The sequence below is a fragment of the Tyto alba genome, unplaced genomic scaffold, assembly GCF_018691265.1.
Source record: "Tyto alba isolate M040663 unplaced genomic scaffold, T.alba_DEE_v4.0 Super-Scaffold_40, whole genome shotgun sequence".
Taxonomy (NCBI): domain Eukaryota; kingdom Metazoa; phylum Chordata; class Aves; order Strigiformes; family Tytonidae; genus Tyto; species Tyto alba.
In genome coordinates, this window is record NW_024881316.1 from 12,505,060 (window position 1) to 12,521,374 (window position 16,315).

The following is a 16,315-nucleotide window of genomic DNA, read 5'->3' on the forward strand; positions in this document are numbered from 1 at the left end:
TGGCAAGAGCCCCACACCCTCCGCCAACAGGAACACGGGTGGCGGCCCTCCGCACCGGCCTGCCCCCGCCACCGAATTTAGCTCACTGAATTAAGTTAACTGAACTCAGCCGCCGTTCCCCCCGCCCCACCCGCGGGCTCCCGCGCAGCTCCTGGAGGGCAGACGACACAAACAACCCGCGAAGCCCCGTCCCGTCCGTCCGCTCCCGCCGGCACCCCGGGGCGGGGGATGTCCCCGAGCCCTGCGCGGGGGGACACCCCCCCCCCCGTCCCCACACACACCCCGCGGGTGACAGCCGGGGGCAGGTGCGCGGGCAGGCCTCTCGCTGGCTCGGCGGGTGGCAGCCGGGGCCCGCTGCGTTATCCTGCCGTGACCTCTCATGGTGAAAGCGGTGAGCGGCTGAGCGGCGGCAGCAGCGGCGGCGGCCATTCCCGCCCCCCCCCGCCCTCAGCCAGCGTTGTCCGCCCGCCGCCCAGCAGGGGGCGCCGCCGCCTCACGTCACCGCGTACGTCACGCCGAGCCCGCGGCGGGGCGACCTTTGCCACGGTAGTAATGGCCGCCGGGGAACCGTTCCCGCCCGTCACGTGTCCTCCACGCGCGGCGGCGGCGGCGGGGGAAAGCCCGGCGGAGCTGGCGGCGTCACGTGACGCGTCACCCCGCCGTTCGGTTTTGGCGGGCGGTACGGTGGCCGGGAGGGTTTCCTAGGCAACCGCGCCGCCAGCCAGGGAGGCGGCCATGGCCGAGAGGGGCCCGGCGCGGCCCAGGTACGCTCCCGGCGCCCCGAGGCAGCGCAGCGCTCGGCTCCGAGCCGCTTCTCTTCCCGGCCCCCGCCGCTCTCCGGGACGCCCCCCCTCTCCGGGCGGCGGGAGCCGAGCCCGGCCCGCCGGCAGCCCCTCTTCCCCCTCCTCCTGCCGGCCGCCCGTCTCCGGGCGTCTCCCCCACGCAGCCCGGGGCCGTCGCAGCCTTCCGCCGGCGCTCGCTGGGCCCGGGACGGGAGAGGACGGGGCCGGAGGAGAGCGGCGGTGTCGCGGCTGGGGTTGGGAGGAGCACGGCCCGCCGGCCCCAGAACTGCTGCCGTGCGCCAGCTCTGCCGGTGCTTCGGGGGGAGCCGGAGGAGGATCAGGGCACGGCTGGTCCTAGCGCTGGGTTGATTAAAAGATCACGCGAAATGTGTTGGGCTGTTTAAGCTTCCCTTCATCCCTGTGGTTTAGCCATACCTTCCCCAAACCTCAGTTTTCGGCACTGTGTTAGAGCATATATCCCAGCAAGTGACTTTGTTTTATGTAAAAAGTCATTTGTGAGCCTCCAACTCCAAAGGTATGGCAGTAAAATACATTTGCTGAGGGTAATGTTTGCCTGTGATCTTCTGTTATGGAAATGGTCTGACATTTGTCCTTTTGAAAAATAAAGTTTTATATTGTTAGTTTTTATAAAAGCTGTAATTATAAAGTAGGCAGAAGTGCAGATAATGTCAGAAGAATCAGTTTTTTTTTTCTGGTATGGCTGGATTTAAGTATTCTCCACTTGCTGAAATTGACACAGCTAGGAAACTGTTAAAGCATCTATTGTTTAGCATCTAGTGTTTGATGTGAAAGTATAGAAGGATACTGGATTATGTGTGTTGTGAGAGGTAATATTCTTAATGTTTTTACCATGTTTTCAGAGATACTGTCCAAGTGCTTACATAAGGATATCTTATTCAATTCAAAGTCTGGGCGGTCTGCTATAACTTTTTTTTTTTTTTTTTTTTTTTTTTTTTTTAGCTGCCAAAGTGTCGGGTGGTCTATGGATGAATAAGGAGTGAAAGCAGGAAGCAGTTGTCACAACTCGCCTGTCAAAATCAATTTACTAGGTAGGTAACAGTCCTGTGTACTGAGAGGGCTACATATTGGGAGAAGTTTTATTTCATGGTAAAAGCATTTCTGCAAATGTTTAGCCCTTTTATGTTTACATAGCACTTCTCAGCCTGGAAGATGCTAGGGTAGTTTAATGCTGCTGTACATATGCAGTTTTGAAGGTAGCCATATGTGTTGAGCAGTGGCGTATACAAAAGCTTTGTAGCGTTTTGAGTGTGGGGCATATTTTATACCTGGTAAGTCAACACAGACTTTTGGGACTGGGAGGGGGGCAAGTGCCATTGGCTTTCTGTGTCAGGGCAGATCAAACCAAGTGTCATCCTCTAATCTTAAAAGACTTTCATGTATTTATTGTTTATTGAGCCCTAAGTACAGCAGAGATGATGAAACAAAACTTATAATGCCAGATGTCTCCAGTTTTGAAGAAGAAACATAGAAAGGAATTAAAAGCCCTTAAAGTGGATGGGAAGTATCACTGCAATAGATTCTCGTTTGATCATTGACACAGTGCTTAATTGTGGGTAGCTAAGAGGGCTGTCTTTTGAAGAAATATATAAAGAAGGTGTACAGAATCATATTTATCACTCAGAGTTTAAATGCTGGAAGTGTTGTTTTGGAAATGAGTATTTTGATTATAAAGAATTTGGGTAATTCAGGTATGTTCGCATTAATTGTTTCATTCACTAAATAGTTTAGATTTGGGTGGGAGGAATGAGATTTGGCATCTCTTGAGATTTTTTTTTTTTCTTTGCTTATAGCTCTCTATAAAAGCAGTAAATCACCAGGCTACCTCTAATTTCAGAATGATTCTCAGTAACTTAATTTTAAATCTTACCTTTTAAACACAGTTGTTTGGAAGGTAACATCCAGTTGCAGATTATGGCTCATCGATTTTCAAAAGAAGAATTAGATGAGCAGTTTGAAGAGTTTCTGAAAGAGGTATGTTTCAGAGCAAGGTTTCTCTACTAAAATACGGGGGAGAAATTGAGTATGGAAGAGGATGAATTGGAAGATACATCTGTGCTTCTTTTCTCGTATAATTCACATAGCTGTCATATATGGGTCTTTGCAAGGTCTTAACTTCATTGCTAAACTTAATTCATACAATTTTGCTGTATTGAAATAAAGATAACAGTTTTGTGATTAAATAAATATTTTGTCTCTGCTAGGTTGTATCTTCAGAAAGAACCCTTGCTTATTGATCTTTGTTTCAAGTTAATTGTGTTTGTTATTTAGTAGCAGAAGCTTCAAATTGAAAATGAGATAAAAACTTTTCCTGCATGGTGGGCACAAGTTACTTTTTAAGAATTTCCTTATTTTTCTGTGCAACACCTAATTTCACTGATTTCTGTTTAAAAATTCTTATATTAATCCTAACAAAATTAAGTATCTAGTGATTAGAAAGTTTTAATTTGATTTCTTTTATTCCTCATGATTCTTGATGATTTTGGGTGCAGGCAAAATCATGCAAGTCTATGGGTTATGACTTAAGCTGACAATTATTGGACATGGTCAAAATGCCCTAACTTGGTATGGTTTTTTTCACTGTGTATAGACCTGTAATTTCAGAATTTGCCCTCTGGTCAGTCAGACACACAGTGTGGTAACCCTAAGATATAATACCACATACATAAGGCCTTTACTATATTCTGTTACTGTATATAAGTGTAGCTAATGATGGCAGTGAATATTCTTGGGGTCTCTGTTATATGCAAGGTATGCTTAATTTTTTTTTTTTTTTGATGTAGAGCCTTTTTTTTATTAATTGTGGAAAATGTAGGAGCTGGATTCTGTAAAAATTGGATTTTGTACTGTGTACTGTAGCAAAGATTGTTGTAACCAGAGGCTTCTTATTCAAGATTTTAGCTCTTCCAGGTAGGTCTGTAACTGTTGTGACCGTGCAGCTTGTGAGGTGTTTTTACAGATACAGAATAAATGTAGCTTCACTGAACAGTGCTAAATTGAGAGAATAGAAAACCAAAATGCCATCTGAAAATTAGGATTCAAAGATAACTTAAAGGTAGATTTTGGCCTCTAATTTGATGATGTAATTGAGTTAACATTCTTGAATTCACTGAAATGATTAGTTAGTAAAAATAGAAAATTAACTTCTGACAGAAATGCAGAGCCTGTTATTGTTATGAGGGCAGTTGCTCTGTTGAAGAGAAGGGAGGTTTATTATTTTATTTATTTTGAGCATCTGTCAAAACTGCATATGATTGCTTCTAGTATTCTGTTCCTGATTTGATATGCTCTTCTTGCTCTTCAGCTATTGCCCCCATTGAGAATGCTGAAGTTAGAAAAAAAAATCAAAATAGCTGTAGTGAATTATTCTAAATGGTATTTGGCATGTTCCTGAGAATGTAACTTTTAACACCTCATGTCGTAATTGTGTTTTATTGTTTCAAACTAAAACTGTTTGTAAAATGCTTAAGAAAGCTTAAAAACATATACTGCAAATCCAGTCATTAAAATATGCATTGGTTTATGTTTTGCCAGCTAAACACAATGCAAATAACAATGACATGATCTACCCTCTGTTACTTTATATGCATGTACCTTCTATTATGTCCCTCCCTTTGCTTTTGTTTTTTATAAAAAAGTGTGCAGCTTTTTAATGTTAGAAAGATGAGAAACTGGTATGCTCCATTGTTTGAAATCACTGTGTAGGTGATGTTTGTGTTGACAGTATGAGAGGGGGCAGGCAGGAAATAGCAAAAACTGTTTCTTGGTAGTTTGAGGAAGACTTACTATTGTTTAAGCAAATCTTTCAGAGAAGAAATGGAGCAGGATGTTTTTCCCTTCATAGTGAAACTGCCTTTGTTTATGGAGGGTGTGAGTATATGCATGTTTGAGATTAAAACATAAAGTTAAAATAAAGACTGCTTATACAGTTGGATAATGCAGGTCTAATATGAGGATTAAACTAAAGATTTTTGGCATAAGCACTGAACTTTAAAAGCTACCAGTGAAGAGGATTTTCTAGGCTTTTACCATTATACAGAAGGAAACACAGATGCATAGTAGCAATTACTGCAGGATAGGACTTTTAATGATTCCTCTGCCTGGTCACACTAATTCCCATCCCTTTGCCAGAACAGCCTGTTGTCATCCACGATTCTTCTCTTCCTCCTCCATTGTCTGAGTGCTTGTGATCCTTCCACTCCCCACCACCAGTATCTTGCTTTAGCGGCTTTCCCCTATTGTCACTTTAATTTCCCTTAAGCATCATCCGTCATATTGCTATAGCTCCTACGTTTTCAGTGTTGGCTATGAAGTTCCCTTGGGACGTGCAACACGAGGAGCTCTTTCTAACACACAGCGCTTCAGTTAATTGTCTTTTTGATGACACTTCAAGCAAAGCAGAGCTATGAAAAAGCCATTGTCTGCTTCTAGTCTTCTAGGTTGAGTTTTCTTGTATTTGATATTCATGGACAGCTGAGAAGGAAGATTTTCAAAAGGAAAGGCTATACCATCTTTATTAGAAAAACTGTAGAATAGTACGTGAAGAGTGACACTACACATTAAATCATTTTTGAAAAAACATTTTCATTTTTATTAAATGATCAAATATATCAAAATACTATTTTGTACTAAAATTATAATTTGGAGTAGACTTGCTTTTTTGAAAAAGACTTGTTTCATGAAATAATTAGGACCACTGATTGTTAAAGTCTGAGTGTCTTAGATTCAATCCTGTATTACCTACCTACTTTATTTATTAAGTTCCTTCATGTGTGTAGGAGGTGGTAAGCTGATTATGTGCCGTGTAGTTGTCCCAGTTCTTATAACTGACTCTTTCAGCTTTTATTTAAGTTGATATTAAACAACCGACGCTTTTTGTAATTAGTGTGTGTGTGTGTGTGTGTGCCTGTGCTCCTGAAAAGTTGACAGGCTGATAGAGGAGGGGAAGGAAGAAATGAGTGCCGCTTACTGGCACTGAAAAGCCATTACTGGTCCAAAAAGTTTAAATTAACAAAGAAAATCTGTAAGTTTTGCTGTTAAGACAACTGACATGTTGGGAAAAATGCGCTAGTATTTTTGTGTCAGCATTTCTTTTCCAGCTGCTGCAACTTTACTGTCTGCAGTTGACAAGATGGCTGGACGTAGAAAGTTTCCAGAACTTGAAGACAACCTGTGGGAGTTTCAGTTTCTTTAGTTACAGTACTCTAAGGAGTATGAGCATCATTGAAGTTCTGCTTGCAGAGTAGAGGGTACTGTTAATTGTAAAAAAACCAGCAAGTGGTAACAGAGCTTGCATCAAGCACCTGTCGGTATTTCTAGCTAGGAGGAGACAATCTGACCTTCGGGGACATGGCACTGGTACTTCTGTTGTGACTAGTGTAAGGAAGCTGTTATTTATAGGAAATTTATTAAAAATGTAAAGCTGTTTTCTTCTCTGTCACTGAGCCAGCTTAAAGAAATTGCAATACATACTGTTGTCTAGCAGTTTCGTAATTTTTTAAAATTGTATTATATTAAAGTGCAAAGCTCAGAGCACTTATATTTTCTTTCTGAGACTGTATGATAGGCATTTATTTTTCTCAAGTGAAACTGTAAGCTCTAAAGATCTTATTGGTTAGAATCATAATAATATTATTTTCTCATATTTTTTTTTCTTAAATGATAGTTTTGGATAATTGACATTTGATTTCTGGATGTTCTTGTTAGGCAAATAGGAATTGAAGCATTAGATACATAGTAAGGTAGCTTTTCATAGTAGTGCCTTTTTATGCAGTTGGAATCAGACAGTGGACTGCAGAGATTTGTTTTAATGAAATACCCTCTTGTATTTTATATATTAAGTACCCACAATCCTGTTGCCTTTACTATTCTGTGTATACTATCACATTTTATTATCTGTGACTATTACAAAAGTAAAGCTTTTGAATTTTTCCCAAATGATACATCTCATATGTGAATGGTTTTTACGCTTTATGGCTTTTGCTAACTCTATTTGCTGTGTTCTTTAAGACACTTTAGGATAATTGGTTTCAACAATTATGGCTAAAAAATTAGGTAATTATAAAAAGTATGGCACTCCCCTTAACCCCATGTTTACAAAGTTTAAGCACAAAGAATACCTAGCGCATAAGATGGCAGTGCACTAGCTTAATGAATATAGTTTCTTGTTCAGTGTCTGGATAGCTAACTGGCTGCTGTAAGCCACAAAGAGCTTTATTAAAGGAAAAGAGCAGAGATTAGGGTTTCTTTCTAAAAAAAAAAAAAAAAGCTGCATCACATCAAAAAAGTGCTGTTGTCTTATGAGGTTTTTGTAGGTCTTTTCCTTTGTTACTCTTCAATAAGTTGAATTCATAGACTGTTCAAACACGTAGACTTTTTTTTTCTCCATTGATTTAAGCCATCAATGAAAATTGACATGGATGGCTAACACATATGAAAGCTTAATACACAAAGTTGGGTAGGAATGGCTCTGGCATTACTATTAATTTCCATGAACACAAAGTATAAAATCAGTTTCTGAAATCTGATTTTCTGGGAGCTAGAATGTTGCTTGTGAAGGTTTGTTTTCTGAATATTAATAAAGTTGTTTATGTACAAAACAAGGTCAAGGCAAAACTGTTTCTGCTGTACTTCATTATCTTCAGGGATGTAGTCAGGATTTTGGTTCTTATGTGTTGTAACTAATTGAAAAATTGCTGATTATGCTCTTCATTTGAATATATACTAAGCTTTTGACTACTTTTTTAACTACATATACTCTACTAACTTTTAGCATATATAAATTCTGGCAGTGGGGTTGTTATAATATGTGGTATTATGCCACATGAATATAGTTATTGTTTCTTACTCAGCTTTGTCATGCATATACAAAAAAGGCAGACAGTGGGGGAATAAAGGGAGGCATCTGAACTTAGAAGTCCAGAATTCAGTGGCTGAAAGACAGTTAAACAATGTGAAAATGTAAAAGCTGTCCTTAATCTTGTATGCAATTGACTCAGTCTCTTTCAGATGATTCACTTGGAAATTCAAAGAAAAAATCCAGCATTCTTGAGACATTGGGACAGCCCAGGAAAAAAGAGACTAAGAAAAAGGATTCAGTGCCGTGGTGGATATCTGAGGAAGATTCAGATGATGGTGGTAAATTAGTTTTGAAATTTTTTGGCCACAGGGGGTCAGGCTAGTTCTTTCTCATATTTCATATGGGCCTGGTTTCAGATTAAGGTAATGCCACTCAAATGCTTTAGAACATTACAATACAAGTTTGTAAAGTATAAAACTCAAATTAATTGTTTGGGTTTTTTTTTTTTTTTTTTGAAAGGGAATATGTTCAAGGTTTTTGTCCTGTCGCTTTCAAGTTATTAAAACTTATGAAGAGAAAACACATTATAAATAGTAAGATAATTAGAAAATGTAATTTATAAATTCTACTGAAATATTTTTAGGTGTGTTTTGTAACTGACCTGTTCCTTATACTAGCTTTTTATAGATTTCTGTTTTCAAAACTGGAGAGGAAAAAGACCAATTTTTGTAATCTTATTCTAATTGCAACATTTTTAATAGGTTGGGGAAGCACAGAACTCTTCGACAACAACTGATTCAAAGATACATGTCTGTTAGTATTCTCAGCATTTCTGTTGCCAAGAACCATGGCTCAAGGGGAGAGAAGGGCTGTGATGACATGATTGCTAGTTCAGTATTGATTTGGTCACATAGTTCTGAAAGAAAATATATTATTGCTTGCAAGCTTTCCACGTCTAAGTTTTGCATTTTTTCATTGTTTCCATATTGGGTAGTAAAGCTTATGAGTAGTTAGTTTCTACAGAGTCATTGCTTCTTGTTCTTGTAGGAATTGGTGGCTTCTTATTTTCATGATTTGTGTAACTTACAACTGGAGCTTAAGGGAAAGTTTCAGAAATCTGTTTTTCTTATTACAGAGTTAAGATACTGCTGGTAGTCTCTGATTTGAAGCATAGCTCTATCCTGTCAGTGTTGTCATCGTCAAATCTTAGTCAGCACTTGTGCCATTTAGGCATAACCTTAATAGGTGTTGTCTGGACTGCGTATTTGTCTCTGGCCTTTTAAGGTATTGCTGGAAAACTCAGATGGATATGAGAGTTCCTATCAGGTATTTATGAGATATTATGATTTCCTTACAGCTTTTCAAAAAACAGAAGGGCAAGGTGTTCTTTCTAGGCAAAGTGTGAGAATTATGTGATTGGTATGACCTCATTTTTCTACATACTGTCAAAGAAAATTTTCAGGTTACTTTAGAAGTTCAGCATTCCTACATGTTTTTCCTGATATGCTTTAGTCATCCCATAAAGCACTTTGTTTCTCATGCTACTTAAACCAAAACTCACTGGAATAGGTTCTTAAAAGGCAGGGTGATTACAAATTTTAGAGCAGTGCTTGTATGAGTTAAGTTCAATGCAAAGCAGAATCAGAAGAAATAATGTGCTTATATCAAGTTGTTTCCATCCAAACCAATTCCATCACTTTTTAAAAGTAAGAATATCTTATCAGCTGTGTAGTTTGACTAGAGGTAAAGCTATTAAAACTGAAATGTGCTTGATCTGCAGTTTATTGACAGAAAAAGAGAGTTCTGGTAAACTTTTTAAGGTTTTTTGTAAAAAAAAAAAGCTTCTCCTTTAAAAGGAAAACACGCAGGTGACCCTACTCAGTTTTGTCTGTATGGAATCCATTTACTTGCAAAAGAAGCTAGCCTGTTCATATTCATACTCTTGATGAGGGGCTGGATTTTTTCAGAGGGAGTTGAAAGTAATCTGTGTGTACTGCTTTCTGAGTCGAAGCTCCAACACGTCTTGGTGGTTGGACATAATAAAACTGAGAATACAAGAACGTGGGGCAGATATGCTAGATCTGTGCGCTGAGTTCTTCCCCAAGCACCATTTTTGCCAGCCAGATCATTAGTTTTATTTCATCTACACCTCTGTCACCTCTCTCTGGATAGAATTCCGTGCTTGTGGGATATATGCAGTAAGCCATATCCCACCTAGTACTTTAATATTGCCAAGCAGAGAGGCCTTTAAGTTTTTACTGGAGGGCTTTCCAGGTTCTGTCTGGGAAAGAAGAGGATAGCTCAGTGGCATGAAGCAGAGCTCCGAGTTGTATTTTCCCATGAGGAAAGGGCTGTATTTGTCACACTGGACACTCACAAATGGTAGCAGTTGCATTAACAGATACTGTGATAGATCAGGAACTGTGTAGCACAGAAGCAATCTATACTGTGATGAATGCCATTCTAACTAAATTCTAGTTGTAGTGCAGCTAACTTCGAGTCAAGAGATCCATCTGCAGAGGCCAGCTGGACTACCTTCAGTATAAACTGAGTTTTCTCCTGCAGTTGCAAACGTAGATAACTTCTATGTGGCTCTAACTGAGAATGATGAATCCCACACATAAAGGGAGATTTATACATGTGTGTACACACTGCAAACTATGCTGTGATTTTAGTTCATGTAGATATACTTGCAGTGTTTTAAAATGACAGATCAGGTGGCTGTAAGGACTTCAGTGTGGATAGGCTTCTAGAACTGCTCCTTTTTTCCTCTGTGTGTGTCTCTGTCTTGCATTCTTCCAAGTACTTTGTCAAATACAATTTTGCGAGATCTGATATACTTCAGGAGGTGTATGTTGCGTACTGTTGCTCAGATGTATTAATAATGGATAAAGTTACAGCATCATTGTAATGTAAGTTACTGCACAGGGCAACTGGGAAGCTGATGATTTAGATTTGTAGCTTTTTGTAAAATAATTGTCCTATGGAAAAAAATAATAATGTTGCTGTGATGGTAACAAATATGGAAATAAGCTGAATTTAATTTCAGAGAAGTGTAATGTTGGCATGCTTTGAAATTTTGTGGAGATCCTTGTGTATTCTTCCAGGCTTGAACCTCCACTTGATTGCAGACAGGACTTTATTAACAGACTGTCAGCTAATACAATTATTTTTAAAGTGTTTTTTCATCATAAATTAAATTTATGTGAATATATAAGTCTTACTTTCACCCACAGTGCAGCACTGAATTACAAATACATGCTCCATATGTAAGGATTGATATGTTTGGGATGCACTATATAGAGATATTGTTATATTAATAAAATACAGAGTCTGGCTAATTAGCTTGAGTAATGCACCAAGTTGATAAGTTGTTTCCAGTTTGAGGTTTTCAATTTTAGTTACTTCAGTATCTATATCATGCTTTCTTGAAAGACACAAAGAGAGATGGCTGGAAGACTAAATATATGCTGTGCATTTATTTGTTGTCTGATTGTTTTGTTCCAAGGCATCTTGTTACAGAAGTGCCAGGTAGAGATTTAAACTAATAGCCTATTTTCACTTGGTTTTATAGATTAATGGTAAACAGCATAGACCATTTCTGTTCATTTGGCTGAGAGGTATAAAGTACATTTTAAATAACTCAATTTGGTATTCTAGGCACGTTTGAACTCTCTGTTCTTCAGCTTTAAACTGAAATGTGCAAATTGTGATGCAAGATACTGTCTTCCATATTTGATCGGTTAAAGACCTACCTCTAACTAATGTCCTTCCTACTTGCTTTTGTCATTTAAATGATAAAAAGAAATTGGATAATAAGAATTCCTGTCCTGTCTTGCTTGCCTGTCTGTTCTTGCTGTTTGTCTTACTTCTCAAGATTTTCAAACAAGATTTATAAAGCTGAGAAAAGAGAAGAAACTGATGGAAAGCCATGTTGAAATAGTGGAAAACAGTGAACAAAAGAGTCCCCATTCAGATTCTCAGTCTGGTATTTGATTAAATATGTTTTATTTATTCTGTATCAGCTTTGTATTACTAGTGCATTTCCTATAAAAAATCCTTTGCAAATTGTCCATTTGACCATAGTGTTCTCACTGAAAGCCAGCTGCCACTTACTTAATTTGTCATTTCTAGAAGAAACTAATAACTGAGTGGACTTTTGCTCAATTGTTGCTACGTCATACATCACTAGCTATAGTGACATCATACATCACTACCTATAGCACAGTCAGTATTGAATGTAAGCCAATGGAGGCATGGGAAATAACTTGGAAAATCTAACCAAAAGTCAGTATGGTTAGTAAACAGAAAATCTCTTGCACTTTCTGTATTTCATACTCAAGAAATATTAATATTCACTGTTCTACTTGTTTAATTTCAAAGACTGCAGTCAGATAAGTTTTCTACTTATTTTCTATTGATGTGATTTTTTTTTTTTTTTTTTTTTTTTTTTTTTCCTTCCCCTCTGCTGACCAGTAGGCTGCTCTGTGCATGCTGCCCCTGGAATGTAAACAGTACAGTTGGTATAATAATGACAAACTAAATTGTTTAATCTTCAGGATTATTGTAGTCACTTTTTATACTATCTGAAGAGAAACTCTAAAGAATAATTAAGATTTATAAACATTGATCCATGAAATACTTTTGTGTAAATGACAATAGCAGTTAATTTGTGAGTACTCATTTAAATGTGACGTTGGTCTAAATCAAGCAGGTTAAAAATATTTTGGAGAGCCATAACAAAGAAGTATGTGGCACTTGGTCCTTAGATTATGTTGGTGATCTACTATGTAGCCAGTAGAACATTTCCCTATGTTAGATTTCTGGAGAGTATAATCTGCCCTGTTTTCATAAGCCTCATTTGAATAGAATAGCTATAAAGCATCTCGGTCTGGAAGATAAACACTAAAACTGAATCTATTTCTTGAATTAACATAATACTTGAAATGTGAGCAATAGGAGGACTTTGGTAGTTATTTCAAATTACTGATTTAAAAGGCATCAGGTGTTTGCATTATTTACAATGGAAGGCATGCTGTCAGCACTTTTAGTTTCCCAGTACACATGGGAGAATATAGATCTAGAGAAGTGATGCCTCATTAGAGAACTTGGACATCAGTCGAGGGGATAAAGGACCCATGCATTGTATCAGAATGGATTTCATGCTGTTTCTCTTTTTGCACTGCACCTGCCCTATGCTCACCAGCTTCCTTTAGTCATCTTAGACATTTCGGAGTTGTGTTAGCTTCTGGTCACATATCTCCGTAGTCCTGTCTCTAAATAGCAGAAGGATTTGACCCGATTCTCTAGACTAGTGTTGTGCTCTCTTGTGTCAAGGTAAATGCAAAAGACCTGTAACAGAGTTTTCTCTAAATTAGCCAATTTAGAAGCCCCCTCCACCTTGACAATTTGAACAAGGAAAAGTCTAATACAGCGTGTCTGGCTAGCCTAAGGTATATAAAGTGTGCAGCGTGACTATCATCTAAGTAGCATGAGAGAGCACAGTTTTCAGCGTAGCTACTGGTATCTAAAACTTAATTCTACTAATGTGAATGGAAGGTATTTGGTTGTATTTGCTGCTAAACACGTCCTCACAAGGGTTTGAGAAAACAACATTCAGATCTTGTACCTGACAGTGATAAAGGCAGTAGTGATTCACATTTATGTACCTATGTTTTTCCACTTTGAAGCGATCTAGATGCTTTCTTTCAAAACTTGTAGTACAAAACTTCTTTTATTATTGAAGTAGTTATACTAGTTTTTTTTGTTTTCAGGTAATATATTGAGCTCCTAGAATGGTGTATTTGAATGCAAGGTATATATGGAGCAAGAAGGAATTTCCCTATTTTAAAGATTAAGAAAAAGAGGGGAAAAAAGTTTTATTCTCAGAAGTTACAAGTATTAAATTTAATTCTTAGTTATGGCTAGAAAATTTTAGATAATTCAATATACAAGGAACTGAACTGCATTATTTTTTCAGAAGTGTGATTTTGAATTTTCCTTACGTCTTGTTTTTCTCTTTATTCCCTGTCCATTATGTATAAAAACTTATAAATGTTTGTGTACGCTTAAAAGTAGTTCCCCCTAAACCTTCTTCCAGTGCATCTCACAGCAAGGCTTTGTCTAAATTCAGAAAGCTGGAAAAATTTCATAAGGACAAGAAAGATTCATACTTAAACAAAGAAGAAGGAAGCCTCACTTCTGACAGTCCAGACAATTCTGAGGGTAACAAATTTATTGTATTTTATGTGATATTGAAAAGGTAAAGTGGCTCAGTTCTGACAGTCCTGGTCAGATTAAGGAGAAAAGAAGTTACTTTTTAAATACAAGTTTGTCGTTGTCTGTAGGTTTGAGTCCTGTGTATTTATGTTTTTAAACTCTTCTCTGCAAGTGTGGTCATTAGAAATACTTTTCTAAGCAAAACTGAGGTTCTTATTTTAATTAATTGCAAGTGGCAGGACTTTAAAAAATAATACTGTATATCATTAGCTTTACAAAATATTGCATGTGAAGATATGAGTACTGAAATCTTTGGAGTTCAAGAAAACTGCAGCTTCAAGAAGTTTTTACGAAAAGTAACAAATACCCCAAAAAATAAATCATGCTCACAAGCCCCACAGAAATCAGTAGGACTATTCAAAGACCCAAAAAACAAAGTGAAAAGAGACTTTGAAATCCATCCATGTTGATATTTTTTCCAAGTTTGATAGGTTTCTCACAAGGGCAAGTAAAAGTTTAGGGCAAGTAAAAAAGACATTCTTGGCTTCATTAGCAGTATTCCCTGTACTCAGGGGAGTGTGTCTGGGAATTGTAAGTGGTTGAGTTGCAAAGCTCAATTTGATTTTCAGATTATTGCGCGAGGTGCTTTTTTTAAAAAGCTCTGTTCTGGTTTGAACTGGCAAAATACTTCAAAAATACTAGAGAGTTTACATAAATCCCATGAAGCCTTCAAGGTCAATGTAAGTGTGTTCAGAAAGTTCATTGAGTTTGAGATGATTTAAATAAAACAACTTGGGGAAAATATTTTTCTCTAAAATTTTGTTCTGGTAAATGTTCTGGTTGTCTTTTTATTGAAGTGTGTTACCTTCTCCTTTCTTGTAAATCTTACATAGGAGGAGAGTGACAGTTTAGCTTTGATTCAGCTAACATACTCTCATTGAAGAAATAGGGTGTTGGAGGTGTGCTGAGGTTATTGTTAATCTAAAGCTCTGCAAAAAACTTGTGATCCAGCTGCAAACAGACTCCTTTTTGCTGTTTTGATAACTAGAATAGAGAGCTATCTGGGTAAATTACTTCAAATTATTGCATTTAGCTACCAGAGAAATGAACTGTTCATACTTTTTCACTTCTGTTCAGCACTTGGAGTTTTACATTTTACGCTTTTCAATGTAGTAGCAAAATGTATTTATTTAGACATTAACTTTGTATACAGGTAAGTGGAGCTTGACCTTTAGTCAATGTCTGACATTTATTTGTTGCATGCAGGCCACCTCAGTCAGAGCTCTGTGTCAAGAATGGAGCTGAAGTTAGATACAGGAATGGGGAAGTCATTCTCAAGATGTAGCATCTTATGCATTTAGCCTCCCCCCAAAAATGTACAGTGGGACTTTGTAATTGAAATTAAGAAGAAAACCCAAACAAACAAAAAAAAAAAAAACCCAAAGCAAAACCAAAACTGTTCTGCTTCTTAACAGGAAAGCTTTTATAATCAGAATGCTTGTGCTAAGGGCTGCCCAGTATGGAAGGAAAAGGTGTTCAGACTTACTTTCCCCACCCTGCCTCACCCTGGGTATGTTTTCAGTACTGAAGGGAGAGGTTTCTCCATTGTCATGATGTAGGCAAGTATGGCATTTCTTAAAAGGGACTTGGTTGGACCTTTGTAGGGGACAGAGTAACAGCCGAGGCACTTGATCAGCATGTGGAAGACTGGTTCAATGTTCTTAATGTGAAGGGTTATTGTTATACACATCTCCTGCAGGAAATGAGCTGCTGTCAGTGTCTTCACACCCCTCCGGTATGTTCAGTACAAGGACACAGCTACAGTCATTTGGCCAGGCAGAACAAAAAATTCTGAGTTTATTTTACCATCTGGACATTCATGTTGGAAAAGATGGACATGATTTTTATTCCCTTCTGGGAGAACTGTTAAATCATTTCATGTCATTGGATAAAATGCATAAGCAGCTTTTCTCTTAGCCCTTTTCCTAAGAGAACCTCAAGAATCTAAATATAAATATATGTGTGTGTGCTAAGGGCAGGCAGAAGGGACCTGGTACTGCTTTTTAACTAGTAATGTACTGCAATATTTGGCTTCTAGTTTTCCATAAGGAAGTAGATAAGGCAGCGTTCTGTCTGAGAGGAGAATTCACACATAAAGTTGGTAAGGCTCTCACAACAATGAAATTACAGTAAGGAGAGCAACTGCATGTTGTAGTTGCATAAACATACCGATGGAAGAACTGGGTGTTCATCAGTGATCTTTAAGTAACTTTGGTTACTATTTTTTTCCTTAAAGCATTTAATTTGCAACAAATGAAATAAATGTAGCTGCTAAGCCAATGGCTACAATTTCCAAAAATCTGTGGTGCTTTCTCTGGGTTAGTAGATCAAACAAAATGAACAGGCTTTTAACAAAGAAATGTTAATTTCTATCTAGGGTTTGCGTGTGTGATTGTCTTCCATGAATAACACTACA

At 38.2% G+C, this 16,315-nt stretch overlaps 1 protein-coding gene across 6 annotated transcripts in view; it reads left to right on the forward strand.

Annotated features, from left to right (window-relative positions):
• The first annotated feature begins 592 nt into the window (after positions 1–592).
• Positions 593–16,315, forward strand: part of CEP162 (centrosomal protein 162) — a 50,596-nt gene continuing 34,873 nt past the window's right edge. For 2 of the 6 annotated variants that reach the window (XM_042803154.1, XM_042803156.1), the window contains exons 1-6: positions 593–764; positions 1,764–1,852; positions 2,705–2,795; positions 7,820–7,958; positions 11,498–11,608; positions 13,696–13,845. In XM_042803154.1, the coding sequence (XP_042659088.1) occupies positions 2,736–2,795; positions 7,820–7,958; positions 11,498–11,608; positions 13,696–13,845 (460 nt within the window). In that variant the 5' untranslated portion in view covers positions 593–764; positions 1,764–1,852; positions 2,705–2,735. Of the gene's footprint in view, positions 765–855; positions 1,318–1,763; positions 1,853–2,704; positions 2,796–7,819; positions 7,959–11,497; positions 11,609–13,394; positions 13,436–13,695; positions 13,846–16,315 lie in introns of those variants that run through there. The other 4 variants (XM_042803157.1, XM_042803155.1, XM_042803158.1 and 1 more) reach the window with 4 other exon arrangements.